Raw genomic sequence first — 26,917 nt, 5'->3', positions numbered from 1 at the left:
TTTCAAAGTTACTGTTCTCATTAATTAATCAAGCATTTGTCTTCTCTGGTAGATTTAAGAGAGCCTGCTTCGATCCGGCAGGCACTGCATTTGAATTAAAGCCAAAGATACGGCTACACTACACCACCATCACTGCTCTGCCAGCCTTCTTTAACACAGACATGAATCTTGCCTTTCTGAAAGGAACTAGAAAGCAAAACTTTACTTCTAGTAAAACCAGACAGTAAAAGCACAGCAGCAACCTGCAGAATTTTGGGATGTCTTCATGAAGCCCAGCTGTGCATTGCGATGTGAAAACCCAGGCTAAGACACAGCTTCCGTCTTGAACAGCTTACCGTTTACTTTGGAGGTTTTCCCACTCTTTCACCTCTTTAAAAGATGAAAGAGGACAGACTCTATCAAGTTTCCTTCTTTTTACAGTTTTCTCCTGGATGCTCCCCACCAGGAAATAAACCGGTGGGTTACCTCCAAGTTCTGTGCTCTTTTGCAAAGATATTTAAGAGATGAAAGCCTCTTACCAGCGGTCTCACACCCTGAAGACAGCCTTCAGTGGATGATGAAACTGCCAATCTATGCTTACCTTAAAATCATGATAACCACTCTCACGTTCCCGCTTAAACTGAAATGAACTTCCAAATATCCCTAGAGTTTGTGGTTCTACGGGGAAAAAAAGCCTAAAGTCTTATAAAAAAACAGCATTTTGAACTTCTGAAATTGAATGATCCTCTAGCCTAGTTTTTGTTCACAATTAAAAGCAGCAAGCATGCTGGAATTTCTTTGGTGAGTTTGAAGCTCTATAAATACTACCCACTGTGACGTATACTTGCCAAAGACAATAATAAGGTGCAAGGAAAGTTTGTAAAAACAAGGCCTTAACTGCTTAACCTGGAAATTTAAAATTACAGTGTGCAGTCACCTTTGAAATGGCTGTGTTTTTTGCACAGTTCTAAGCAGTCCTGAGGAATGGGGCTCTGAGGAATCTGGTAAGCTGTTTGGAAAACAGCAAAGAGTACAACAATCCCTCCTCTTCCAAAAATCTTGCTGGGCAGAGGTTGCAAGGAGGATAGTAAGATGAATATTCATCGTTCCTTCAGGATGAAACAGAAAACGGACTGCTGCAGTTCCTTCTCTCTTCTGTTCTCAGAAGGTACCCATTTAAAAATATTTGCAAACCTAAATCATAGTTACTTTACTCACGGGTCTTGTCTTCATCCCAAGCGGTACTATGAGCTCAGCATACTCAACCTCACAATATTTAACTTGTTTCTTAGCAATGATCTACTTACTACAGAGAGCTTACATATAAAGAAATACATTTAAATTCTATGTCCCTTAAGACTTGAGTGCAACAAAACTATTTATATTAATAAATAATAATTGTTACCTTTTTCTGCAGTTGAAGAAATAGTAACTGGAAGAGAAAAAAAAAAGATATATGGTAAGTAAATCTGTATTGAATCAAAAATGTGGTTAAAAGTGAGACACGAGATAGATGACTTGTTCCAAATCATGTATCAGGTGTTAATAAAGCTCCCTGCCCAACTCAGGGTAAAACAGGACTTAGTATTCCTCCTGTCAGCCACTGAGGCTTGGTGGGTCAGCGGAAGGGGTGAAGAGATCCAGTTCTCTGCTCTAACCAGCAGAGGAGGAGCACACTCCTTTCCACAGCCATTAGTTAGATCATAATTTATACATGTTGCCCTTCAGATATGCACCCAGCACATTTTCTGGAGCACATCAACATCCAGGCCAACCTGTTGTATTCCCCCCCCCTGCCCCCCAACCCAAATTCTTGAGACAGTTGAAATCTCCCCACTTCCTCCTCTTCTGCACCTTCATCTCATTTTATCCCAACACCAAATTCTTCTGCTCAAATCTATCTTGCATGCTCTCTGACTGGTACATCCTCTTGCTCTCAGGCTTCTCTGAAACCTTTGGAGTTCATTCATCAGTTAGGCAAGACACTGACCAGAGAGCAGCTGTACTTGCTGGGTCACTTTGTTCATACCACTCTCCTTGCCGGGTCTCTTCCCTAGACACTGAATTCCTGAAAGTCAGTGACGAAAGGATCTTTTCCTGGCTCTTCACCCGATACAGCAAATTTAAGTTTCTGGCCATCAACACGAGCAAAAGGTCAACAGAGCATGCCCTGCCTACTGCCATTCACCTCGCTCTGCATCGTCTCCTCTCTCTCAGCACTGACGTTTGTCCAGTCACCGGTCTGCATGTCAGCTCAAAGGAGCTTTTCCCCGATGCACACTAGAGAACTAAATCCGCAGGGCTTCAGTACGCGTTACAGGCTTCGTTCCACAAAGCTACTTTGGTCACAGAGGTAGCATGCGCCTCACTTAGCTGTAGATATCTATAGCAAAGGGGTCTGCAACCCTATTACTCAACCGTGCCTCTTTATAGCACGCAGAGACGTAATGAGGTGATACCTTGATGTACAGACAAACCCTTTTTGTTCAGATTTTGATTTTTTTCCTCTCTCCTTAAAATACACGTTCAGCACCCTGTCTGTCTGTCTGTCCACAGAAGCCTCTAGCTTCAAGCTAAAGGAGGTTAACCCTAAAGAAAAGCAAATTTCACATTAGTTAGTGCCTATTAGTTGTGCATACTTGCACAGCCTCCTCCTGTGTTTCTGTCTAGAACAGGGACATAATCCAAACAAAAAACGAAGTACAAAACTAAACTGAGCCAAATTTCACAGAATCACAGAATCGAAGTGTTTGGAAGGGACCTCGAAAGATCATCGGGTCCAACTCCCCTGCCAAAGCAGGCTCCTTAGAGCAGGCTGCCCAGGTAGGCGTCCAGACAGGCCTTGAATATCTCCAGAGAAGGAGACTCCACAACCTCCCTAGGCAGCCCGTTCCAGTGCTGTCACCCTCACCATGAAGAAGTTCTTTCGCATGTTGGTGCGGAACTTCCTGTGCTCTATTTTGTGGCCATTGCCCCTTGTCCTATCCCCCCAAACCACTGAGAAGAGGTTGGCCAAATCCCTCTGTCTCCCACACCTCAGGTATTTATACACATTGACAAGATCCCCTCTCAGTCTTCTCTTCTCCAGGCTGAACAGACCCAGGTCTCTCAGCCTTTCCTCATAGGGAAGATGCTCCAGGCCCCGTATCATCTTTGTGGCCCTCTGCTGGACTCTTTCCAGGAGTTTCCTGTCTTTTTTGTACTGGGGAGCCCAGAACTGGACACAGTACTCCAGGTGAGGCCTGACCAGGGCGGAGAAGAGGGGGAGGATCACCTCCCTTGACCTGCTGGCCACACTCCTTTTAATGCACGCCAGGATCCCATTGGCCCTCTTGGCCACAAGGGCACACTGCTGGCTCACGGTCAACCTGTCATCCACCAGGACCCCCAGATCCTTCTCCCCTGAGCTCCTCTCCAGCAGGTCGTCCCCCAGCCTGTACTGATATGTGTGGTTGTTCCTTCCCAGGTGCAGGACTCTACTCTTGCTCTTATTAAACCTCATTTGGTTTCTTCCTGCCCATCTCTCCAGCTGGTCCAGGTCTCGCTGAATGGTGGCACAACCTTCTGGCGTGTCAGCCACTCCTCCCAGCTTCGTATCATCAGCGTACTTGCTGAGGGCAGACACTATTCCCTCATCAAGGTCGTCAATGAAGATGTTGAACAAAACCGGACCCAGCACCGACCCCTGGGGAACGCTGCTAGTCACAGGTCTCCAGCCGGACTCTGCGCCACCGATCACCACCCTCTGAGCTCGGCCAGTCAGCCAGTTCTCAACCCACCTAACTGTCCACTCCTCTATCCCACACTTTCTCAGCGTTGCTATCAGGATGTCATGGGAGACAGTATCGAAAGCCTTGCTAAAGTCAAGGTAGATGACATCCACTGATCTGCCCCCATCTACCCAGCTGGTGATGTCATCACAGAAGGCAACGAGGTTGGTCGAGCACGACTTCCCCTTGGTAAATCCATGCTGACTACTCCTCATAACATTCTTCTCTTCCAATTGCTTGGAGATGACATCCAGAACAAGCTGTTCCAACACCTTTCCAGGGACAGAGGTGAGACTGACTGGCCTGTAATTTCCCAGATCCTCCTTCTTGCCCTTCTTGAAGACCGGAGTGACATTGGCTATCCTCCAGTCTTCATGCACCTCTCCTGTTCTCCAGGACCTTTCAAAGATGATAGAGAGCGGTTTGGCGATCACCTCTGCCAACTCCCTTAGCACACGTGGATGCATCCCATCGGGACCCATAGATTTGTGTGCGCTGAGCCCACTCAGGTGCTCCCCAACTACCCTCGGGTCAACCACGGAGGAGCCCTCCATTTCCCAGTCCCTTTCTCCCCCCACCAAGGTCGAGGAGTCCTGGGGAGGAGTCCTTGAAGCAAAGAAAGCATTCAGTATCTCAGCCTTCTCGGCATCTCCCATTACCAGGACACCCCCCTCGTTCAGCAAGGGACCTACATTATCCCTAGTCTTCCTTTTACTGTTTACATACTTAAAAAAACCCTTCTTATTAACTTTTATCTCTTTTGCAAGCCTCATCTCTAGGTGGGCTTTAGCCTTCCTCGTCGTGTCCCTGCAGGCCCTGACAACACTTCTATACTCTTCCCAAGAGGACAGGCCCTTTTTCCACATTTCATAGACCTTCCTCTTCCTTTTGATCTTATCGATTAGCTCCTTGCTCATCCATGGAGGTTTCCTGCCCCCCTTCCCCGATTTCCTACTCTTAGGGATGCACCGATCCTGAGCTTGGAAGAAGTGCTGCTTAAATGCAGCCCAGCTCTCACAAGCACTCTTGCCTTCTAGCAACCTAGCCTAGGAGATAATTCCAAGCAGGTCCCGGAAGAGGTCAAAGTTGGCTCTTCGAAAGTCCAGGGTAGCAATCCTGCTTTTAGCCTTACTTCTTCCACCAAGTTCCATCTCAAACTCCACCATCTCATGGTCGCTGCATCCCAAGCTGCCCCCAACCTTCACAACCCTAACAAGCCCATCCCTGCTGGTAAGGACAAGGTCCAGAAGCACCCCCCGCCTTGTCGGCTCTTCCACCACCTGCATCAGAAAATTGTCTTCAGTGCATTGTAGGAACTGTTTGGACTGCTCGTGCCTGGCCGAGTTGCATACCCAACAGATGTCTGGACAATTGAAGTCCCCCATGAGAACCAGCGCCCGTTATTGTGAGGCTACTACCAGCTGTTTGTAGAAGGCCTCATCGACCACATCCTCCTGATCTGGTGACCTGTAGTACACCCCCACAACAGTGTCTCCCATACCAGCCCACCCCTTAATTCTCACCCACAAGCTCTCCACTTGTCCTTCACCCTCTCCCAGGTGGAGCTGGGTACGCTCTAATTGCTCCCTCACATAAAGGGCAACCCCACCCCCTCGCTTCCCCAGCCTGTCTTTCCTAAAAAGGACCTAGCCCTCCATGACAGCGTTCCAGTCATGCGAGCTGTCCCACCACGTCTCTGTGATCGCAACGAGATCGTGGCCCTGCGACCGAACGCAGATCTCGAGCTCATCCTTTTTATTTCCCATGCTCCGCACATTGGTGTACAGGCACTTTAGGGAAGCAGCAGACGCAGTTACCTCTGGAGGGATGCAAGATGATGATTCCGGATGGGGTATCGGGATCATTACCATCTCTGAGGAGCCCTCCGACAATCGTATGGGACAACTCAGAGGTGCTTCCCTTCTGCCTTCAACAGTGACAGCAGTGACAACTTCCCCCAGCCCTTCTCTGTCACTTGTAGCTCCCCTCCCTTCCCCCGTCAAACCTAGTTTAAAGCCCTGGTAACCAGTCCAGAGAGCTCGCTCCCCAACACACTTGTGCCCCACTTGCTGAGTTGGAGGCAGTCATCAGCCCACATACCTGGCTTCTCAAAGGACTGACCAAGATCGAAATACCCAAATCCCTGGTCCGGACACCACCCCCTCAACCAGTCATTTACCTGTCCCGTTCTCCTCCTTCTTTCTGGGTCCCAGCCACCCAGCGGAAGGACAGAGGAGAATACTACCTGCACCCCCGATCCCTTCAACATCCTTCCCAGGGATGCAAAGTCCTTTTTAATATACCTCATTTTTCTAGTTGCAGCTTCCCTGGATCCAATCTGAATGACAACAAGAGGATAGTAGTCCTCCGGTTTAATGAGTTGTGGCAGAGCCTTCCTAACATCTCTGACACGTGCCCCAGGAAGACAGCACACCTCTCTGGATAGATTGTCTGGTCGACAAATGGGAGCCTCAGTGCCCCTGAGCAAGGAGTCTCCTATCACTAAGACTCTCCGTTCTTTTTTTGTGGCACTGGTTGTGATGCAGCGCCCCGTCCGGTCCCGATCTACGCTGAGTACTTCCCCCAGTGTTGACACGCTTCTCCGGGTTGCTTTCCGGGTTCGGACTACTGTCCAGACCCTCAACCTCTTCCTTTTCCTGCCTAAGAGCCTCAAATCTATTTCCCAAGGACACCATGGCGGTTGGTGGCATCGTGGGTGTCGGGGGCAAACGTCGTCTTCTGCTGCAAGCTGTGACGAAGGTCCAGCCCCTTTTCTCTCGTGGGTGGTCAAGCCCTCTGTCCTGCATGTGATCTGCTGGGTCAGCTTCTACCGCTGGCAGGGACATAGGAGGGGGCTGCAGGGTATCAGCAGGGGCAGGTTGACACCTCCTGTCTGTTACCCTCAGAGACTCCCAGGAGCCCCTCAGGCTGCCGATTTCTTGCTGCAGCCCAGCCACCTGCTCAAGGAGTTCCTTCAGCAGGGCACACCTGTACCCACGACAGCCCTTTCCTCCCTCAGGACCCAGAAGGGTCTCCAGATACTGGAGCTCCCCACAGTCACCTGTCTGGACTGCCACTTCCCCCCTCAGGGGATCCACCTGAGTGCCCACATGAGTCTGGAGAGGCAGCATCTCCTCCCTTTGGGTTGCCGCCTCGGACCGGCCGCTGCGACGGGTGCCCACCCGTCTAGGTCTAGGTGCAACGAGGAAGCATTGCCCGAGGAGAGGAGGGGAAGAGAAAGGGAGGTGGGAAATGGGGGAGAGGGTCCTCCTCGTACTCCTCCCTGCCCCGCTTGAACTGCCCTGCCTGAACTGCCTGCGCTAACTGCCAAGCTGGTCCTGTTAGCGGCGTTCCCTAGGGACTGCTCTTATAGCGCCAGGGGGTGGGTGGGCTGCCGGCACCCCTGGCTCTGCCCGCGATGGCACAAGCACAGCTCCTGCCTGCTCGGGGGAGAGGGGGCTTTGATTTGATGTTTAAAGACTCAAAATAATGAACAGTCTTTACATCCAGAGAAAAGCTTAAGATCTTATCACCTGTGAGACTTTTTCAAAATAAATAAATAGATATGCTTCATAGAAATGAATTAAAGCCTTACAGAAGCAGGAAGATAATTTTCTTATTCTTACCCAGGTCTCCTGGATCAGAAAGCAGTTATGAGACCGTGCAGAACAATTTTAATTTGGCAAGCTCCTGCAGTCTGAGGTGAGAGAGAACACTGAAACACTTGTGATTTTTCATTCTGTCTTATCATCCTTAACTGAAATAAAAATAAAAGATAGCTAGTTCTTTTTTACCTCAAATTCATGTAAATTTTGGGATTCTGCTTTTATTTCTTGCACTGCTGTTATTCCCGCTCTCAGGCAGATTAAACGAAGGGCAATCCTAGTACTTGTCCAAAGTCACTTAGCACACGAAGTCAACAGTTTCACAGGATCTTTACGTGATGAAGGGAAGCCTTCCTTTAAATAAGTTAACATTTAATCTTTCCATAGAACAGACCTATGAGTATTTGCTAGGCTGGCAATGTAACAAGCAGCTTTACACCAGCAAGAAATCAATTCCAGCTTTTGAACTCCAGTTCAGGAAATAAACGCAGAACAAGACATTACCACTGCATCCCACAATCCCTGGCCTGCAGTTTCAGTTACAAGCTCAGCTCTCAGCTTTTGGCTGTCTCCTCTGCTGCTTCTAAGTAGTTAGATATTGCTGTCAGCCTCCACTGAAATTAATACCTGTTTCGCTTTAAACATTCCTAAAACACTTTTTTTTTTTATTGTCTTGGGGGTGGCATGCAGAAAATAAAGCAGCAACACTTCTTTTTTCTTTTTTTTTTGAACAAAATAAGCATTGCATATGATTTATATTTTAACTGCAGGATGCAACAGCACTATACATTAGATTAGATACATCAGAATCTGTTAGGGCCTTCAGCACCACAGTCAAGACAAACCTGTCCGTATTTCAGAAAAGTAAGCACTGCAAATAAACTTTTCTTTTGAGTATTTCAAAATATATCCCCATATCAGTCTACTGCTTAGCTACAAAAGGAAAATAAGATCAAGAGCAAAAATATTCTTAGGATTGGCTTCTTAAGTTTCTGGTTTCTAGAGAAGCCTTGAAGACTTCTAGAAAGATATTGCTAGGGAAAGATAAAAATATGACTAGACAGCATAAGTTGCAGTTTACTTCCTCGCAGAGAGCTGAGAAGTATGCACTCAGTGAGTTTCCATGCTGGCCTCATAATTGCAAAGGATTCAACATCTGTGTTACAGCTCTGTGCAGGTCTGCGAATAAAGCGACTGAGTAGGATCTGTTAGTCTGCAGCGCAGAGCTGTTCCTTGGTTACCTCAGTTTTTCCAAAATCAGCCTATGGCTCAACAGAGCCTGCCTGTGGAGGGAGGTGTGCCGGCCTACACTGAACTTCGTGCTGCTGCTGCTTGTCCAGGGACACGCGGGCCTAACAGGCTCGAGCGGCCAGTCCTGTGCCACCAGCAGCTCACACATCACATCTCCTGGCGTTTCGGGGTCACTGTAACACGAAGCACGACAAACTTAGTACATGCTTTTGCTTCCTACAGAAAACAGCCTCCAAAATACACAACCCAGCCTTTTAATAGGCTGTGTTAAAATGGATTTTTTAACTCGGTCAACTTGGAGGACAAAAATTCCAGGTTTGACTTTAACATAGGAAAAAGTTGTCTTAGTTTTGATTTAGACACTGAGCATCACCCTTCGCTGTGAAGATATCTTATCCTTCGTGACCCCCGTTGTTCCTTACACCTCCTTGTAGCTAATCTTCCTTATATTGTTGTCTGTTATCTTTCATCTCACCTATGTCACATGAATCAAAGGAGTGGAAGCCTGCAGATTATCACAGGAAACAGTCCTGCAGACACAGGGACATCATTAGTTGTATAATAAATGACACGGGGGAAAAATGTCGTTTCTCAGAAGCATTTTTCTTGGAGCACAAACTGAAAGATGTAAAACTCAGAAAGCTTTGGAGAATATTTTAAGGAAACCTTCCAGGACATCTCAGAAAAACAAATACGTTGAGGGAGCTGAGCTGCTTTCAGTTTCAGGCTTAGTTTTGGGATTGCTATGAAGTGTCCCAGCACCTTCCAAATCACTGCATAATAAGGAAAAAAAACAAAACACCACCACCACCACCAGAAAAACACAAAACAAATCTCTCTATTCTGTGGCAAAGAGGTGGAATGATTTGCCAAGACCTCGTGAGAGGTATGCTAAAAGAAGACATTCACCCTCAGCCTTGAAGGAAAAAGAAGCAAACAACCCTCCACCAAACCCACACACCACATATACTTACTCCCTAAGAGGCATATTCTGGTCAAAGCCACCCTTTGAGAGCCAGATACATTCTTTGCAGATCAAGAAATCCAACTGCAACTAGTGCAGTACAGAAAAGGAAAAGGATTGGTCTTGTTACTGATGTGCTGCGTATGTGTGTTCCCCCTTCTCCCCCCACAGTGGCTCCTGACCAAAGGCAGGCTTTGGGCATCACAGCCTATCCAAGGCTCTCAAGAGTAAACTTTAGATTTTGGCTGACATTGCTCATGGAGAGAAGAAAGAATGATAAATGTGCAATTGCATTCCTAAACTAGATGTACAGCTTCAACTTTTCTCAGTTTCTAAGGAAAATGGTTAAATATCTATAAACACACATATATACACAAATGCACTTGCATACACATAGGTACATATTTCCAAAAGTTACCAGTACTGAAACTCAGTAGAAACTTCCCATGGGCATTACCCTGCCTGCAAACGGGCAAGCACCACTTGTATTATCTCAAGTTTTTCACTTGTTAAGTGAAATCGAAACTGTAACTTGGATTTCTGGTAAAGTAATTCCCCTGTGCAATGCAGAGCGTAATCAGTTACTCACAAGGAAGCTGGTAGAAGTATCACTTACTGAAACAACTGGGGCAGACCAGGAATGAATTGCCTTGGAGAAACACTTACTCTACTTCTGTTACAGACCTGGGGCAGTGTCACAGAAGGAAGTCCTTAGCACCTCTCCGCTGTTCTCTCTACCCTGTGGCTCTGTGACCTTTCCACACTGAGCTATTTCTTATTTCCTGACTGGCAGTCACCCACTAGTGCTTTCTTCCCTAAGCAGCAGGGAGTTGTTTTTAGACAAATGACTCAAGACAACTGAGTTGACAGCATCACGTGGCCAAAAGCCAGCACAATAAGAGGCTGCCAGCTCCCTGCTGAAAGGCTACGGGGGCCCAGGATTGCATATGTCTTGCCACCAGCTGGAACAAACACCCTCTGCAAACGCTGGGGCCACAGGAACCTAGAGTGGTTTTATCTCCATATGTTGTTAGGCAGAATCTCCAGCTCTGGGGCACAGCTTTCCCCATGTTGCCCTCCCAAGTTGTTCCAGAAGTAACGTTTTTCAAACCAGTGATGCAAGAGAGGTGGCCCCACCGCCAGGCAACACTCAGCTCAGAGGCACAGCACGTGGCGACATCTGCTGCAGGGTGCAAGAAGTCAGCTCTCAACTATCTGCCCACTCCCCTGTGCAAGACCAAGGCAGCAAAAGCAAAGACTTGCCTTTCAGACACTTCAGCTCCTTCCAGCACTTTAGGTTTAAGCCACCCCTGAAGGCGAGTTTGAGAGAACACAAACAGCAGTGACAAAGGGTGAACTGCAGCGAGCGGCCTCTGGCTGCCCTGGGTCACAAACAGCAACGAGAGGGGAAAGAAACCCTGCTTTAGGTGACCGAGGTCTTACATTTGTGTGGCCATTTCTGCAAGCACGTGTGCCAGATCCCGAACTCCTCCCATGCTGTGCACAGCAGCTCCGCTGGAGCTAGCTACTTGGCTTCTTGGAGAGATCACAAGACGATGCCTTTCCTTCGAGTGATCACAAGATGATGCCTTTAAAGGCATCGCAGGGGGAGGAGAGGAGGAAAACACAGCCAGGGAAGAGACACCTTGCTGCAAGTGGGTTGCTCTGTTGTTGCCAGCATAAATGTCACCAAGTTTTCTGTTTGTGACCACCGCATTCATTGCTATAGGATTCAAAGAAGAATACTCATAGGGATAGGTAAGATGCATTAATATTTCAAATAAGGAAGTCAAAGATACACTGCAGCCTCTTACTGTTTGTTACCAGCCATGGTTACAATTTGTTGTATGGTTAAAACAATATTAACATAATTCTTTAACTACAGCAACATAGTTCTTCAACTACAGCAAGTAACTTAGAGAGGCCAGAGGCTTGCTGCCCAGCAAACATTCTCTTATCACAATAACAAATAAGGTTTTTTATTTATGGAAGGTCTTACTCACATATTCTCTGCACTGAAGTTGTAAAAGTACAAGCAGGGCTACAGCAGAAATTAACATAATCAATGCAAGACAGTCCTTGGGTACTGAGTTACATTTAGCAATGAATTAAGCTCTGAGAACTGAAAAAAAAAATTATTCTGCACATTCCTGGAATAGTATATTCTGTGCTACCACTTTCACAGTTCGAAAGCACAGCTACAAAGGCAGCTGACTTCTGGGAATCCACAAAATCCTATCAACGACTCCTTTACCTCCGCCTCTACAAAATATTCTTAAAATTTATACCAAGGGCCTCCTAATGGTCTGCACATCGTAAGTGATTTCAGAACCAAGAGTTACACTTGGTTAGCAAGCAAGAAGCATCAGTAGGACTTAATCTCAGTCCCACACTCGCGTCCACATTAGGCATTACAAGATGCATCAGCACAAACAACTAAAGGCTTTTTCTGGAAGCAGCATCTGACGTTAGCATTCAGCTGCAGCAACTCACCAGGTTTGCTGTCCCCGAAAAGCCCTATTCCCTGAAAAGCACTACTCACTTTTAATTTACCATAATTGCCCAAAGAAACCTAATGTAACTTGATTTTCTTCAGCTACTTAATCACTGGTGTCACTGCTCATTCTATTTGCATTTTGATAGATTTTAAACCCTAGCATTACTTCTACATGCTTTTCTTAGCCGCTTAGGAGAATAATTGGATTTCTTCTTTCAGACCTCTCCCCCCCAGTCTACTTTATCATAGCAATAACAGCTTTATTGCCCAGTAGTTTGGTAGTGCTGCACAGAAGCTGTTTTCAACATTGTCTTTAAGCTATTGTATAAAGCCAGAAGAAAGCTTGGTTTCTTCTTGGAAGACAGAGAGCCATTAGTTCCACACGTCAGTCAGCTGTGCCCCTTCTGGACCACAGGGAAAACGGGGAAAAAAAAAAACAGAAATGGCAGAAAAAGCACAAAGTCAGATGCACCTGAGAGGAACCTATGTCCACACAACAAGTTAATTCCCCTTACAGTTGAAGGAGGGGTATTTATACTCAGGTTGGCAAACTCAAGCTCACTGTAACTCCGTGCTCAAGCATCTGTACTTGTCAAAGGGCTTTTTGTCTCAGGAGCAACTCCGGTTGGTTCTGTAGTTAAGGCGTAATGAGGATGCTTGCAAGAGATCTGAGACACAAATAAGAGCATCAGCTAGTGCCGACAGAGAGCCAGTATCAGGTGTTGTACAGGGTTGCCTTTCGCACTCTCCACAAGATTAAGTATTCTGCAGGTGATACTAGAAACCACCAATACATCTAAAGTAAAACAAACAAACAAAAAAAAAAAACCACCACGACACAATTCAATCTCTTAACAGATTTTTCCAGGTGAATGAAAACAGAGAAACCATCCTTATTTAACTGCTCCAAACAAATTCTGAAGGTGTGCAGATGTATCATTTGGTGACACGAACTCCAGACTGAGCTACCGTGACCTTCAGACAAACTATTGTGAAGTGGCAAGAGAACCACAAGACTGGAGGTCTCCACTTCCTTGGTAAGAAACCTGTCTCTGCATTTATCTTCAGATTCTTCCAAAATCAAATGCCTCCTTACTTAGCTATTGGCCCTGCCTGTAGCAAGATTTTCTTAAATATTAAAAATCTCCTTGCAGAACTCTGGGAAAAATCTCCTTGTAAATCTCAACACGGAGTATTAGGTACTTTGTTTCTGAGACAAAGATCGTGCTGCTGCCAAGGTTATAAAATAATGGGAGAAATCAAACCACCCTGCAAGCAGACCTCTTTTGATACATTATGTCACTGAATTCCTCAAATTAAATTTTAAATTCAATTTTTTTGTACTGTTGGTCAGGTTTGGCTGGTCTTTGCCACCTGAGATTAAATATGGGCTTGCCTATGATGAGGAGAGGTCATTTTCTGCCAGCAACACATGAGCAACACAGCAGCCAGTAATTTAACTTCCACAAACCTCCTGTCAAGATATTAGTAAGCCAAGCTTACAAGCTTAATCAAGTCCTTTAAAGAAGCTTTGTTTTGAAAAACATGTCATTTAGAACCGTGTCTATCAGCTGTGTGCAAGCTTAATGGTGGGGAATTTGTGTCTTTATTAATATTTACAAGTCCTGGGTGTTAAATATTTAATACCGTATCATTTTTATTATTAAAGTATTTATGGACTAGATAGAGGTTCAGAGATTTTACACAGTGATTTTGAGATTCTGTCCGTGTATGGTTCATCATGTTGGCCGACAACAAATCCTGCCATCTTGTGATGCTGGAGCCTTTGCTGCTCATTCTTCTGGCAGAACAAAATGTCACTCATTAAACCTTCCTTAGTTTGAAATATCTTGGGACAAACCTTGACTGTAGCTAAATATACTTCCTCTAGTTTCCTTGCAAAAAGGAAGAAAAAAAAAAAACCACCAATGGCCCCAGGAATATAACAAAAGAAGCAGGTGCTGTAGAGGGCAAAAAACATCCAGGATAACAGGACAGAAAGTTTTGGCTTGAGGACAAGATTTCCACCCGCTCCACCAGGAGATCTTATTTTACTGCTCGACCAGCCAGGAAAATGAACAAGCGACAGCACAAAGGCTGCACAAGCCACTACAAAGGGAATTTTGGATACTCCAGAACACTGATACTGCAGGTTAGAAAGTAATTCAGAATAAGCTGCATAGCTCTCACTCAGTAAATATTGCTTGAAACAGACAAAACCAAACAAAAACCCTAAAATAACACTTCCAAAAAAACAATCCTCCCAACTTCCCCGCCTCCAAAAAACCAAAAACAAACAAAAAAACAACCAGCAAAGCAAGTCCTCAGAGCTTACCTGCCTGCTGACTGTTCAGCACATGTTCCTGGAAAGCATTAACTCAGAGCTCAGTAAAAGGTCAGCTGAACTACAGATCCTAACACAACGTGCCAAGGGAAGAAACAGCCCTGCCTGTTACACCTCCGAGATGCATTAGGGCTCCCGTGACAAGGCACTGGATGTAACGCAGCACGACTGGCAAGCTGCCTAGCAAGGAACAAGTGAAGAATTTGATGTACGCATGACACCTGCAAAGTGAATTAACTTCTGCTGTCACCTTTCCAGGATATCACGTGTTGTGATATAGCTGCAAGAATATCTTATTTGGCAGGTAAAGTACTGGAGAGTGGGGCACGTGTGGGAAGAAGGGAGAAACAGGACTGTTACAAGTTTGAGAACTTCAACAGAAAATAGCCACTCAAAAGACAGAAGATAATCTAGTGCTCAACTGTCTTCACGCTTTCCTTTCTTAAATATGTCTAAATTATGAATTATTTAAAAAGTTCAAGCCTGTCCTCTGCAGTAGGTAGTCCAGCAGGAATCTACCCTGCAACACAACAAGTATTAGCTTTGGTGCCACCATCTCATCCCTACATATACATGCCTGAGGGAAAGTAGAAAGCAAGGTAATTCATTTCAGGCTTATTACTACGTTTTCCTACTTGAAGGTCAAAAGTATCTAAAAAATACAAAAATGCAGTCATTGGAGGTATTGATTTTAAAAATGTCAGAAGTCAAACAAACTACATTCTAGCAAAGCACTGTATCCCCAAATTTACTTTTTTGTCTTACTACTTTTGCACATATATGTGACTGTCAAGCTTGAGATGAATTAAACACATTTAATATAAGGAAATGCCATTATACAAAGCACAGGAGGAGTAGCATAGGAGGAAAGAGAAAACAAGATATAGTGGAGGGAAGGGCATGGCAAAACACAGTTAAACAGTAATCAGTTAAATTCTGTCCATAAAACTCACCCCCAGAATCCAATCCCTTTTGGGTACCAGTACCACTCTGGACAGTACTCCCTACAGTATCTCACAGCAGTTTCAAATATAAATATAAGCTGGCTTCATTCCTATTCAGTTATTTTCTTGTAATTTGAAGACATGACAAAAACATCAAATACCTCAAACCCCAATATCTGCTGTTCTTGAGTCGTGAGGAAGTCCCAGCTAAGCTAGGGCGTCCAGGATTCCTGGTGCCGTGCTGTGACCAAGCGAAGTGACTTCACTTTAAAGGCACTGATGCACATTAGACCCTAAGTTATGCCCTCGGGAGGACGATGTCATAAGATACGCTCTTAGCATCCTCCTGAAGCATGCTAAGCCTTCCTCAGATTTACCCCTCACAATTTTTCCTGCATCATTCTTAACACCGCTTTAAGGACAGAGTAGGATTACAGAGCTAATAATACTCAACAAAACCAAATTATACTGTGGAGAGATTGAGAGCTGACTATTCTACTATCCTAATGGATAAAAATCTACGCAAGAATATGAAAATATGAAGACACGGAAACAGTTAGCCTTAATGGGATGAAGAAATCATCAGCAATTGAATTACACGTTGTAATTAAAAACCTGCAGTAAAAGAATTTGAACAGAGCACAATGAAAAATGGCGCAAAATAAATTTGCTAGTATACATATTATTTATTTATATTGCAACATTACCGGTGCTTTGGCCATTTGACTCTCCAGGTGGTATTTCCTGGCTATTGGAAGTTAGTTTGTAAGAACTTTATGAAACTTGGAACTTTTAAATCAAAAAACAACTTCACCTTTCATTTTAAGATCAGCCTCCACTGTGAAGAAATACATGCATGCAGGGTGCCTGTGACATGTCATAGAACTTCAAGTGCAAAATATGTGCAAGTGAAAAAAGCCTAACGGGCAGCTTTCAAAGATACTGTTCTCATTAATTAATCAAGCATTTGTCTTCTCTGGTAGATTTAAGAGAGCCTCCTTCGATCCGGCAGGCACTGCATTTGAATTAAAGCCAAAGATACGGCTACACTACACCACCATCACTGCTCTGCCAGCCTTCTTTAACACAGACATGAATCTTGCCTTTCTGAAAGGAACTAAAAAGCAAAACTTTACTTCTAGTAAAACCAGACAGTAAAAGCACAGCAGCAACCTGCAGAATTTTGGGATGTCTTCATGAAGCCCAGCTGTGCATTGCGATGTGAAAGCCCAGGCTAAGACACAGCTTCCGTCTTGAACAGCTTACCGTTTACTTTGGAGGTTTTCCCACTCTTTCACCTCTTTAAAAGATGAAAGAGGACAGACTATCAAGTTTCCTTCTTTTTACAGTTTTCTCCTGGATGCTCCCCACCAGGAAATAAACCGGTGGGTTACCTCCAAGTTCTGTGCTCTTTTGCAAAGATATTTAAGAGATGAAAGCCTCTTACCAGCGGTCTCACACCCTGAAGACAGCCTTCAGTGGATGATGAAACTGCCAGTCCATGCTTACCTTAAAATCATGATCACCACTCTCACGTTCCCGCTTAAGCTGAAATGAACTTCCAAATATCCCTAGAGTTTGTGGTTCTATGGGGAAAAAAAGCCTAAAGTCTTATAAAAAACAGCATTTTGAACTTCTGAAATTGAATGATCCTCTAGCCTAGTTTTTGTTCACAATTAAAAGCAGCAAGCATGCTGGAATTTCTTTGGTGAGTTTGAAGCTCTATAAATACTACCCACTGTGACATATACTTGCCAAAGACAATAATAAGGTGCAAGGAAAGTTTGTTAAAACAAGGCCTTAACCGCTTAACCTGGAAATTTAAAATTACAATGTGCAGTCACCTTTGAAATGGCTGTGTTTTTTGTACAGTTCTAAGCAGTCCTGAGGAATGGGGCTCTGAGGAATCTGGTAAGCTGTTTGGAAAACAGCAAAGAGTACAACAATCCCTCCTCTTCCAAAAATCTTGCTGGGCAGAGGTTGCAAGGAGGCTAGTAAGATGAATATTCATCGTTCCTTCAGGATGAAACAGAAAACGGACTGCTGCAGTTCCTTCTCTCTTCTGTTCTCAGAAGGTACCCATTTAAAAATATTTGCAAACCTATATCATAGTTACTTTACTCACGGGTCTTGTCTTCATCCCAAGCGGTACTATGAGCTCAGCATACTCAACCTCACAATATTTAACTTGTTTCTTAGCAATGATCTACTTAAGACAGAGAGCTTACATATAAAGAAATACATTTAAATTCTATGTCCCTTAAGACTTGAGTGCAACAAAACTATTTATATTAATAAATAATAATTGTTACTTTTTCTGCAGTAGAAGATATAGTAACTGGAAGAGAAAAAAAAGTTTTAAGTAAATCTGTACTAAATCAAAAATGTGGTTAAAAGTGAGACACGAGATAGATGACTTGTTCCAAATCATGTATCAGGTGTTAATAAAGCCTCCCTGCCCAACTCAGGGTAAAACAGGACTTAGTATTCCTCCTGTCAGCCACTGAGACTTGGTGGGTCAGCGGAAGGGGTGAAGAGATCCAGTTCTCTGCTCTAACCAGCAGAGGAGGAGCACACTCCTTTCCACAGCCATTAGTTAGATCATAATTTATACATGTTGCCCTTCAGATATGCACCCAGCACATTTTCTGGAGCACATCAACATCCAGGCCAACCTGTTGTATTCCCCCCCCCGCCCCCCAACCCAAATTCTTGAGACAGTTGAAATCTCCCCACTTCCTCCTCTTCTGCACCTTCATCTCGTTTTATCCCAACACCAAATTCTTCTGCTCAAATCTATCTTGCATGCTCTCTGACTGGTACATCCTCTTGCTCTCAGGCTTCTCTGAAACCTTTGGAGTTCATTCATCAGTTAGGCAAGACACTGACCAGAGAGCAGCTGTACTTGCTGGGTCACTTTGTTCATACCACTCTCCTTGCCGGGTCTCTTCCCTAGACACTGAATTCCTGAAAGTCAGTGACGAAAGGATCTTTTCCTGGCTCTTCACCCGATACAGCAAATTTAAGTTTCTGGCCATCAACATGAGCAAAAGGTCAACAGAGCGTGCCCTGCCTACTGCCATTCACCTCACTCCGCATCGCCTCCTCTCTCTCAGCACTGACGTTTGTCCAGTCACCGGTCTGCATGTCAGCTCAAAGGAGCTTTTCCCCGATGCACACTAGAGAACTAAATCCGCAGGGCTTCGGTACGCGTTACAGGCTTCGTTCCACAGAGCTACTTTGGTCACAGAGGTAGCATGCGCCTCACTTAGCTGTAGATATCTATAGCAAAGGGGTCTGCAACCCTATTACACAACTGTGCCTCTTTATAGCACGCAGAGACGTAATGAGGTGATACCTTGATGTACAGACAAACCCTTTTTGTTCAGATTTTGATTTTTTCTTCTCTCCTTAAAATACACGTTCAGCACCCTGTCTGTCTGTCCACAGAAGCCTCTAGCTTCAAGCTAAAGGAGGTTAATCCTAAAGAAAAGCAAATTTCACATTAGTTAGTGCGTATTAGATGTGCATACTTGCACAGCCTCCTCCTGTGTTTCTGTCCAGAACAGGGACATAATCCAAACAAAAAACGAAGTACAAAACTAAACTGAGCCAAATTTGATGCTTGAAGACTCAAAATAATGAACAGTCTTTACATCCAGAGAAAAGCTTAAAGATCTTATCACCTGTGAGACTTTTTCAAAATAAATAAGTAAATATGCTTCATAGAAATGAATTAAAGCCTTACAGAAGTAGGAAGATAATTTCCTTATTCTTACCCAGGTCTCCTGGATCAGAAAGCAGTTATGAGACCGTGCAGAACAATTTTAATTTGGCAAGCTCCTGCAGTCTGAGGTGAAAGAGAACACTGAAACACTTGTGATTTTTCATTCTGTCTTATCATCCTTAACTGAAACAAAAATAAAAGATAGCTAGTTCTTTTTTACCTCAAATTCATGTAAATTTTGGGATTCTGCTTTTATTCCTCGCACTGCTGTTATTCCCGCTCTCAGGCAGATTAAACGAAGGGCAATCCTAGTACTTGTCCAAAGTCACTTAGCACACGGAAGTCAACAGTTTCACAGGATCTTTACGTGATGAAGGGAAGCCTTCCTTTAAATAAGTTAACATTTAATCTTTCCATAGAACAGACCTGTGAGTATTTGCTAGGCTGGCAATGTAACAAGCAGCTTTACACCAGCAAGAAATTGATTCCAGCTTTTGAACTCCAGTTCAGGAAATAAACGCAGAACAAGACATTACCACTGCATCCCACAATCCCTGGCCTGCAGTTTCAGTTACAAGCTCAGCTCTCAGCTTTTGGCTGCCTCCTCTGCTGCTTCTAAGTAGTCAGATATTGCTGTCAGCCTCCACTGAAATTAATACCTGTTTCGCTTTAAACATTCCTAAAACACTTTTTTTTTTTATTGTCTTGGGGGTGGGATGCAGAAAATAAAGCAGCATCACCTCTTTTTGCCTTTTTTTGTTACAAGTTTGAGAACCTCAGTAGAAAATAGCCACACAAAAGAGAGAAGATAATCTAGTGCTCAACTGTCTTCATGCTTTCCTTTCTTAAATATGTCTAAATTATGAATTATTTAAAAAGTTCAAGCCTATCCTCTGCAGTAGGTAGTCCAGCAGGAATCTACCCTGCAACACAGCAAGTATTAGCTTTGTGTGTAATTATTTGGCTGAACTAAAGCTTTTTTTTTTAAATAAAAAGGTGAAACTTAAGGAGTAATATGTTAAACTGAAAAATATGCACACAGAAAATACCTCCACAAAAACTCCTATGTGCAATTTGCATCCTTTTCCAGACATTATTAAACAAAACCGAGCCAGAACAACCAACCAAACTTGCATGTTAGTCACACAGGATTTTCCAGAAGAGAAACCAAATTCTGTTGTTTTGGGCTCCTCTGCAATGCCCAGGAAAATCCCATGCCACAACCCCAGAGCTGTGAAAGCCCTCAGGTACCACCTATCCCAGCATTGTGGAAATACGTTTTGCTTCTCTGCTTTTTTAATCCAGATTTGACAAATGCAAAGGTACTGACTGCTTGCCAAGAAGAATGGTACAATAACAAATTCTCTGCATGCGCGTTAACTAGAGACAATAGCTGAGGCATTTCATGCCAGTTTTGAGCCCACCACAGACAGCTGCAAGCCAGCTTATAACTTGGTTTAGTTCACTTCAAACAAATCTGTTCCTCTCAGCTTCCCATTTAATCTGAATTGTTTCTTCCTCTCTGCAGTATTAGCTTGCCTAATTCCAGATGAGTTATGACTTACATCTCTCTTTTTTTTTTTTTTGTACCAAAGAAGCTAAAAAAGATGGAAAAAGTATCATTGCTTACTGCTTCACAAGAATTCCCCACTCTGGAGACAAACAGACATCAGGATGCACAACCCAAAGACCACAAACAAAAAAACTGGCATAGAAACCTCACTTGATCTCCCTGTTAATCATATGATTAAAATGGTTTCGTGGCTCAGATTTAAGGCAATGCTGCACCATATATAGCAGCAGAGAGAGCGTTACAGAAACTGCAGAGGCAAGGCATGCTGCTCTCGTGATCTAACGATCTTGTGAGCAGATCCTTTCTGACAATCCTGTACCCGTAAGACACTTTTAATAGCCAAAAGGGAACACGAACAAGGAACTGATGAGCCATGTGGTCTTTACAAAGAAAGGAAAAGCAGGTGCTTGATATGCTGCAGAGGAGGAACTCGATTTTTAGCACAGATAAGAAGAGAGAGTCAAAAGTTACAAGAGGAGGCATTCCACCAAGGAAGAGGGGGGAAGGCCCATTTTTTTTTGCTTGGCACAGGACAGGAGGGGCTAAACATACCCTACAGAAAACAATTTATTGACAGCAGAAAGGAATGATGTTGGGGAACTGGCTAAAAGAGCAGATGTTTTTGTTATGGTTTCATTGCTCCTCTCACACCTGATTCATCTTGGTGGAGATGCAGCTGATGCAGGAAAGAGGCCTGTCTTTACTTGTCAAATGTTTCTATTAAACATCACACGCACACAATGGGGAGATGTTTAACAACTGAGCTGAGTTGAAAACTCCATAAAAAATGTTTCAGGAAAGGTGTTTGTAACACTGGGAATGAAAATACATCTTAAACCAGCAGGAATTCTTACCAGCTGCAAGAGGAGTGCTGAATGAAAAGAGCTGGACGAACACAGATGTATCGATCGGGTTAAACAGGAACCCAACAAACCCTCAGCATTTACAGGCACCAGTTTCGACAGGCAGCTGGGATGCCTCCTGTCCCTGCTCTCCGTCACGGGCAGTCTCAAGCTCCAGACGTGAAGGCAGGTACGTTGCCACCTGAGTGCTGCACCTGCGACAGGTGTATGAAGAGCTCAGCTCCGATACCCATCTTTGTAACGCCGTAAATCCTTTGATTACAGAAAGCACGCCTCCATTAAGTCATAAGAATACGAGCTGCTAGAGAACAACGTTTTAATTATTTAAATTTCACGCAGAACCTGAAGTTCACGGTACACAGAGTCAGCGACCTCAAATTAATTACTGTCTGCTGAAAGCACGCGCTTGATATTCTGGCGCTTTTATCTCAAAGCATCTTGTAGGAAGACTGGCACACCAGTAAGTGACGAAGCGAAACCCCTAATTAAAAACAGAGGTGAGTTTTTAAATTTGCTAGGAGAACTCTAAGTGGACAGCAGCAAATTTCACCAGAATGGCCGGAAAGGTGGAGGAGAGAAGTTGGTGCTCCCTGTCAGGACGTGGCAGCTCTGAGCTCAGATCCTCATTTCGTGCCCGGCCTCTGGCCGCTCCCTGCACGCCTGGACCAAACCCAGGGGCATGGCTCGGTGACACAAGTGACAATGCAGGGCTGGGGCCAGGCACCGCACGGGGCTGGCAGCGAGGAGGGTGGAGCCCTTCCGCGGGCAGCGCTTGGGAAAGCAGAGAGCAAAGACAATGTCCCAAGAAACCAGGCTGAGCTAGCGCCGCTGCTCGTGGAAGGGTTTTTTCATTAGAGGACTGCCCAGAGAGCAGATTTCATACCATATAAAGGGCACGTGCCCACCCAGCCCTATAAACTAATATGACCAATGCAGTGCAAAGCACCAAATAAGCAGCTTGATAATCTTGCTGCCCAAGCTAAGCATCCAGTTTTCCAACACATCTGTATCCAGCCTGAGCACCTCGGCAGGAATCCGACTTATTCCTAACAACAGAAGAGGTTCTCGTTTCAGACGACAATCCATGTGCCTGAGCCAAGACACCACAACAGAACCAAGCGTGTCCACAGCATTTTAATTTCCTTATTCTGAAATTCGCAAGAGAGGCACATAAGCACAGTTAACTGTTGCTAATGATCTGATGTGTTTAATTAGCTGTTCATTCTCCTGAAGAGGAACCCCCTGTTCCTCCGGGAATGGATTTGCACGCCTAACATGCCAACGCTGTAGTGTAGTGCTGATACTTTCGCTTTTGCTGTGGGCAGAAACCAGAAGTTACTGAGCTGCTGCTGCTTACACCACGTTGCCACTGCTTGCTAACTACTGCAGTCACATTTTAGGCAGAGATTTCTTCTTGGTTTCTTCCTGAGGAGGCAGATGGAATTACCTTCCCTCTGTGTGCTACGGACTCTTCAAATGGGAGCATTACAACAGATCACCGAGGGCTTCTCATATTGACGGTGCTTTGGGGAAATCAGAGCCATCTCCCTCCTTAAAAGGGCCACTGCAGCCTTCAGAATAACCAGTTAAGTTTGTACCATTAGCACCAAGTTATGAATCCCAAATTACAGACTGCTTTGTTTGCCAAGATTTTAGACACATTAGACATTACACTGCATTAAAAAAAGCAAACTGCTCGGCAAGTAGATGCTATGAAAGTACACAAAGCTAATTACTCCCACAGCTTTCAAAAATCACAATTTTCCAGGCTTTGAGGAATTTAAGGCACAGAAACATTTAATAAAAGACCAGTAGGTTCCTAAACCAAGCCATTCTCCTTGTAACTAGTCCTAGCTCTTCTGGGCTGAGTTCTCAGAACATACAGTTTTAGCTACAGAAGTAAAATGCTACCCTTAACGAGATTTTTGTTTTTATATGTAAAACCAGCCAATAACCTTAGTTACGATCTGCAGAAAACTCAGCCAAAGTTAACATCTTTCTCAGTGCAGACCGCACTACCGAATTCTGCCAGTGCTTCAGTAAAAGGGTTGTCTGTATGAAACAGGCTGGTTTTATCCACTAACTTTTACTACAAACGTCAAAACAGCGACTTCTGACCGTGGTCTGGCCAGTCTGTTACAGCTGCTCACCCACAAAAAGGTTTTGAGGATGGAGGGAGAGGTAATGAGACGCAAGGCAGCCCGAAGTGAAAACGAGCCCCAAGAGAAGAGCTCTGCTCACACTGAGCTTCTGAGGGGATGTGGCAACCAGAAACAATCGGTTCAATTCACTAACAACATAATAACGCCACTGTTTGCAAAAGCGAGGTTAAAAGCAAAACATGTTTTGATAACAAGAAAGAACAGAAGAAGTGGTTTTAGACTAATGAAAAGCTATTTTACAACCGCCCATGCGTATTTCTAGGTGTGTTTTCTAAGTTTCCCTGCAAGTTACATGCAGAAAGAAAAGAGAATCGAGTAAGAAAGCGTTCATTCATGTTTTTCTCCTTTAACGCCTTTAAAGAAAACCTGAATGAGATGTGGCCACAAGCCTTTTGCACTTCCTTCAGTTATGTGTTCACAGTTCTTCCCACTCTGCTGACATTCCCTCGCTTCTACCCATTTGGTGAGAAAAGGGCATTTTCACCCTTCCGTTAGCTTAATAGCTAGCTTACCAGCTGGATCGCAACTACACAGCAACAGGGCTCTAAAACGGCCAGCCTTCACCCAGATACTGCTGCAACGCTTTGGAGAAATACAACAATGTTTCTAGGGCAGGAAAACAACAGAATAGCTCATACTGAGAGCCTCCTTTCATCTCACCCATACCATTCCTCCTTGCTGTTCCCAGGCCGTACGTCAGTAACATAATTAACAGTTGTAGAAGAGGCATAACCAATTAAATGCACACTGGTGGTGAATTACAGAGTAAGCCTGAGTCCTTCAGACACCAATCACAGGACACTGAGCAGTAGGGGAATGTCCTAGTGGAGGAGCGTGGGGCAAGCAGTGCTGGGAAGCAAAACTGAAAGGAAAAGAGAGCGATGGGATAGAAGAAGCAACCCTGATTTACTACACCATCTTCTACTTTGATTATTAAGAATATTTTCTGATACTACATTACACTTGCCTTCCTACTACACCTACTAACTGAATACATATGTTTAACTTTTAATTCATGAGCAGGGACTCAAAGGAGGAAAACAAACAGGATGGAAGAAATAGTTGGAGGGAACAAAGGCCTTCTTTCTTCCTGTTTCCTTGTAAGCTTCACATCTTAATAATTACCCAACCTTTACGAATAACCTTGGAGAAAAAAAAAACAAAAAAACCACTGGTGTCTGTGTGGTTACAATTTCTGTATTACTCAGTCTTTACACATTTTTTTCTATTTTGTTTCCTCTTTTCTAAAACTTTCCTTCTTCCGTCTGTCTTTCCTTTACCCAGGCACACATCAGCTGCATATTGTGCCCTTTGCTAAAGACAGCCACAGAAGTGCAACAAGACATAAAGCCCTGCTTCTGCGCCTGCTGTATAGGCACATCTGCAGAGACCAATGTCACTTCATTCATTAGCAGTGCATTAATTGCATCCTAGCTCTTCTTCACAGTACACACTGCAGTAGTTTTCAAGCCAAAATAAAACATATGGAGCACGGGGAGAAAGTAAACATACCTGCCAAAAGAAACAGAAAATCCTGTGTTTTGCTATAAAACCTCTCTGTGCTTGTTTGAACTCAAATGCAGCGTAATAGCAAAGCCAAAAAAGGGGAAGGAAAGAGCTGGGGGGGGGGGGGGGCAAGGGAGAGACTCAACCACAAACAAGCTCAGAAAAAATCCCTTTCCTCTTCCTTGAGGAGTTGACCTTTCATCAAAAGTATAAAGAAAATTCAACAGAAGGTTAAAAATAATAAAAAATCAATCAGAAAAAAAAAAACTCAGAAAAACAAATCTTGGTCACCAAGCACCATTTTGACATTTAACAACTGCTGTCAGTGACAGCAATAAAAATCAATAGGTAATTTTCTTACTAAATGACCACTTTCTCTTAATAGCCTGCATCTGCAGACATTAAAAATAAAGCTGATTTGTGAGCAAGAAGTGCCAGACGTCTAGAAACCAGATTTATAGATGTGAAAGTTCTCACATAAACAGGAACCAGCCCTTTCAATAATTTTCACACAAACGAAACCGTGCTGAATTTGGCAGGACTTTCTGCAGCCCTCTATGCCTGCGAAGGTCTTCCGTAACATCAGGGTCAAAGACATTTTTCTGAAGAAAATGATTCACCAGCAACCAGCCCTGACCCACTCTGTGATCAAGAAACAGAGCGGGGACTTGGGGGATCGAGGTCCTGTCCCTGATTCAGACAGAGACCCTGAGCAAGTCACCTCGTCTCTTGAATTTCTGTTCTTTTTTTATGATAAGAAACACATACCCCTGCCTTTTGCTGGAACAGTCAGACTTCAAACACAACTGTAAAATGTAAGTATATAACCCACATAGCCCCCCCCCCAGGACTACTGTAACAACCACACATGCCCTCCAAACCACAGTATTATCCAAAAGTTATCCAAAAACTAAGTACTGCAGACCAAAAAAACCCCACCCAACACCTTGCTTATTTCTAAAGGCCAGATATCTTTACAAGTTTAGGGCTACCAAAGCAACTATTTTACATGAACAGCGATAAGTGTAAGGACCCAAAGCCACTGGCACACCTATGCACACAGTTTAAAACAGTCCTGGTTCAACAAGTCTGGTTGCGTATCCCTGTATTTTTGCATTTCTCCTGCACAGGTAAATATCCTCCTGAACCAGACTTTAAGTTCCTCCTAAAGCCAGAAAAGGGTAAATATCATCCTGACTGACACCGACTACAAATAAGCTTTACATAACGCAGAACCCTACCACCACAAGCCTTGACGCAGCCCGACAAGCCCCTAAGCCCCAAATCCCGCTTAGGGAGGATGTTTCCAGCCTCTTTACACCTCAATGACAGCGGGGTCCGGGACTGTTCATTAGAAGGGGTGAAAGGAGTACAACGAGACGTGTTCAAGTAGTTATGTGGTACATGAGGAAGTTCCGGATCGGCTTCAAATAATCGAAATAGGAAAGAGAAGGGGAAACTTCTCCCGGGCGGCAGGAGTTGTGAGGGGCATGGACCCCCCCACAGCCCCGGCACGGATCCTAAGGGGGGCTGCCAGAGCCCGGGGATGGGGTCTTTACCCCTCATCGTCCCCCTGAGGCTCCCGTCCCCAAACGCCGTGCCCCGTCCCCCCGCCGGGCCTCCGCCGCCATGAGGCGCCTGAGGGCGGGTAGAGCCCCGCCGAGCCCCCTCCCGCCCTCCGCCACAGAGGCAACAGGTAAACCCGGCTCCGCTGCGCCCCCCCCACCCCCGG

The 26,917-nt window shown here is 44.6% G+C and overlaps 1 protein-coding gene and 1 long non-coding RNA gene across 6 annotated transcripts in view; one reads left to right on the top strand and one right to left on the bottom strand.

Annotated features, from left to right (window-relative positions):
• The window catches only part of ZDHHC20 (zDHHC palmitoyltransferase 20), a 56,129-nt gene that overhangs the window by 28,779 nt on the left and 433 nt on the right, over nt 1-26,917 (bottom strand). For 3 of the 4 annotated variants that reach the window (XM_083834006.1, XM_083834004.1, XM_083834003.1), the window contains exon 2: nt 1,385-1,411. The exons of the other annotated variant lie outside the window; for it this stretch is intronic. In XM_083834006.1, coding sequence (XP_083690132.1) covers nt 1,385-1,411 — 27 coding nt within the window. The remainder of the gene's footprint in view (nt 1-1,384; nt 1,412-26,917) is intronic. 4 annotated transcript variants of the gene reach the window in all.
• Nucleotides 9,144-26,917, top strand: part of LOC310898709 — a 27,127-nt gene continuing 9,353 nt past the window's right edge. For both annotated transcript variants that reach the window (XR_014583570.1, XR_014583571.1), the window contains exon 1: nt 9,144-26,881. This is a non-coding gene — a long non-coding RNA (uncharacterized lncRNA). The remainder of the gene's footprint in view (nt 26,882-26,917) is intronic.

Source organism: Anser anser (genome assembly GCF_964211835.1).
Source record: "Anser anser genome assembly, chromosome: 1".
NCBI classification, from domain to species: domain Eukaryota; kingdom Metazoa; phylum Chordata; class Aves; order Anseriformes; family Anatidae; genus Anser; species Anser anser.
The sequence above is the reverse complement of the archived record's forward strand: the minus strand, read 5'-3'. Positions and strand labels throughout refer to the sequence as shown.